Here is a 2,923-nt window from a genome sequence, read left to right as displayed (position 1 = left end):
AATGAGTGCATTGAATGAAATGAGTGCATTGAATGAAATGAGTGCATTGAATGAAATGAGTGCATTGAATGAAATGAGTGCATTGAATGAAATGAAAGCATTGAATGAAGTGAGTGACATGAGTGAATCGAATGAGTGCGTGCGTGTGTGGCCGCTACCGGTACGGTTCCGCACGCCGCCGCGGTCTGGGTACGCATCCTCGTGCGAATTTCAAACAAAATAACAACGAAGCCGCTGTATGTTACTGACGCCGTGGGAAAAAAATAATACAGCAGCTCAGGAATGCAAGGGGGGTGGGGTATGCTGATGGGTCGGGAGCGCTATGGCGCCCGCAGCGGCCTGGATTCCCTCTATCCTGTTCCGTTTCGTACCGGAATAACAAACGCATGGGAGTCTGCAGCAGCGTGAGGCCGCGGCCGTCCCGTCCCATCCCGTCCAGCAGCCGATGGGCGACCTTCGCCACCGCGAGCGCAGATAAGGGAACCGTTGCGGCTGTAAAGCCATACAAAACTGTTCACGCGCACGGAAAAAATTCAAATGTACCGCGTTTTTCCCGCCAATCCACCTGCCCTGCCAGCCGCTGCATCTTGCTCCTCTATAGTGGGTTCCGTAGCAGGAAAGTAATACTTCCCGTTTCTTTGGTGAATAATAGTATTTATTTGTGGATGCCGGTGGTGCAGCCCCGCGGCCCTGAGCTGGAGCAGCGGCTTGCCCTGCTTCTGCCTTCTCTGCTCCTGACCCGCGCTCAGCCGCCTCAGCCGCGGAGCTCTGACCTTAATTTGGCAGCACGACCTGTGTCAGGTGCATGCTGAGTCGCCCCGCCACGCCACGCCACGCCACGCCACGACAGGAAATAAAAGAACCGTCGACAGTGCTATACAGCCCTCTCGACTCTAAATCATAAACTTCCAAAGTGAAAGACGCCACGAACTTTTCCAAACAGCTAAAAAGTTACATTTTAAAGATTTCACTTTCTTGTTAAAAATCGAAACAGCAGCAACGACACCAGAGCGCCTCATATGCAGGCAGCACTGTTTGTCAGTCAGGTCCTCTTTATTTTTTCACGCCCTTCCCCCTTCCCCCCTACGCGTTGTTGTGTCCTTTTAAACGGCCGTTGCGCGACACTGTCAGAGACGCCTGGCGTCTTCTGCCGAGACTCTACACAGAGTCTCTCTGCCCGGGTCCCACACTATAGGCGCGGCGCACACATGTGTGTGAGAGACAAACCCAGCAGTGGGAAAGAATGATCAAGCGACCGCGCGCGCGCCTGGGAACGGCAGAGAGGGGAGCAAGGGCGAGAGATCCACCAGGCTGCTGCCGCTGCCGCCACCTGCCGGCCTGTGCCAATCCGAGACCGAAAAAAGAGGCCCCTGCTGCTACACCATCCTTCTCACCCCTAGCGTTCTCGAGAGCATAGCCAGGTTGCAGGAAGTTAAATGGGTAAAGTTTAAAAAAATAAATGGGAAAAAAATGAAACTTTTTGCAACATTTTTCACGAGTTTTTGCGGGTTTCTGTGTGGTATGCCACCACGCCTTTTAACTACGAGACATATGTGCGCTGATTAATGGCGAAACAAGTACAAAGCAGCTGAATTGTGACTGATTGTGCTGATTGTGACTTGGCTCACGGGCTAGTGTGTGTGTAACACGTGCCGAGCCGAGCCGAGTGACCGACAGGTGTGACCGGACAGGTGAGGCCTGTCCTGCGCTGTGGCCTGCCGGACAATTGGACAAGGCGAGCCACTTCCGATCGCATCCAGCAGGCTGGTCCGGTCCCGGCGGTCACGCCCCTCATCTCGGGCCGGGCTGATGGACCGCTGGAGCTGCTGGACCGCGAGGAGCAGAAGCAGCAGCAGCAGCAGCAGCAGCAGCAGCAACAGCAGCAACAGCAGCAACAGCAGCAGCAGCAGCAGCAGCAGCAGCAGCAGCAGCAGCAGCAGCAGCAGCAGCAGCAGCAGCAGCAGCAGCAGCGGACGTTATGCACTGCCACGCCACGCTACGCCACGCCACGCCACGCCACGCCACGCCACGCCGCGGCCCGTGGAAATGGCCCATTCAGAGGATTCGGGAAATAACACTTTACCAGGGGCGTTGCCTGCTCCCGTGCGCGGCTGGAGGGCGTTATCAAGGACGAGTCCCGCGGGGCGCGACCACCGACAGCCGCCGCTCCGATTTCGTCATAATCTCGCACGGATGGTGTAGTATAGTATGCGCTCACCGTCATTGAAGCAGCCGAGAAAAAAGTGTCCGAAGCAGCCTTTCTGCTGCACTCAGCAGGTAAGGGATAATGAATGGAACAGCCTGCTCCTCGGAGCAGACGCGAGTGCCGCGGGCAGGGATCGCTTACCTGCAGAAAAAAGGAGAAAGAACAGCATATTAAAAAATGTTGGAAAAGCTATATTGCGGATGAAAGGGGTGACAAAACCTTATTCATTGAACAACACAAAAAGCCCATATAGGAAATGTTAACCCTAAAACATTTTAAAGAAGTAACCCACGGCAGCACGGATGGAAGAGAGAACAACACCTGCTGCATGTCCGTGGCTGTGTGACACTGCGCGAGATACACCCATAGGATACACCGCGCAGCATGCAGCAATGTGCCGCACCGCCTTGCAAGGCGGAACGTACTTTTTTTTTACCCTCGACATTATTACGTTTCTTATGGCACCTTTCTCCTGCTCTCCGCCACACCGGCCTCTCTTCTCACCGACACGTGAATTATATTTTTCGGCCCGCACCGCCCCGGGCAGTAAAAGTGTGCCGCAGACAACAACAGTAGTAGTACAATTATTTTTTCCATCTATTTTTTTTTCTGCCGCTCAAAATTTGAGGTTTGTTAAAATTACATAACAGTTTGTTCTTAAGAACTACAATAAAAAAAAGTATTGAATTTAATCAGTATATAATTTTGAGATCAATT

General features: G+C 53.1%; 1 protein-coding gene across 2 annotated transcripts in view; it reads right to left on the bottom strand.

Moving 5' to 3' along the window:
* Window positions 1–2,923, bottom strand: part of LOC113212221 (uncharacterized) — a 95,989-nt gene that overhangs the window by 30,927 nt on the left and 62,139 nt on the right. The window contains exon 1 of one of the 2 annotated variants that reach the window (XM_026430833.2): window positions 2,219–2,239. The exons of the other annotated variant lie outside the window; for it this stretch is intronic. Within the exon in view, the coding sequence (XP_026286618.1) occupies window positions 2,219–2,224 (6 nt within the window). The 5' untranslated portion in view covers window positions 2,225–2,239. Of the gene's footprint in view, window positions 1–2,218; window positions 2,240–2,923 lie in introns of those variants that run through there. 2 annotated transcript variants of the gene reach the window in all.

The sequence above is a fragment of the Frankliniella occidentalis genome, unplaced genomic scaffold (assembly GCF_000697945.3).
Source record: "Frankliniella occidentalis isolate FOCC.00 unplaced genomic scaffold, Focc_3.1 Scaffold76, whole genome shotgun sequence".
Classification (NCBI taxonomy): domain Eukaryota; kingdom Metazoa; phylum Arthropoda; class Insecta; order Thysanoptera; family Thripidae; genus Frankliniella; species Frankliniella occidentalis.
The sequence above is the reverse complement of the archived record's forward strand: the minus strand, read 5'-3'. Positions and strand labels throughout refer to the sequence as shown.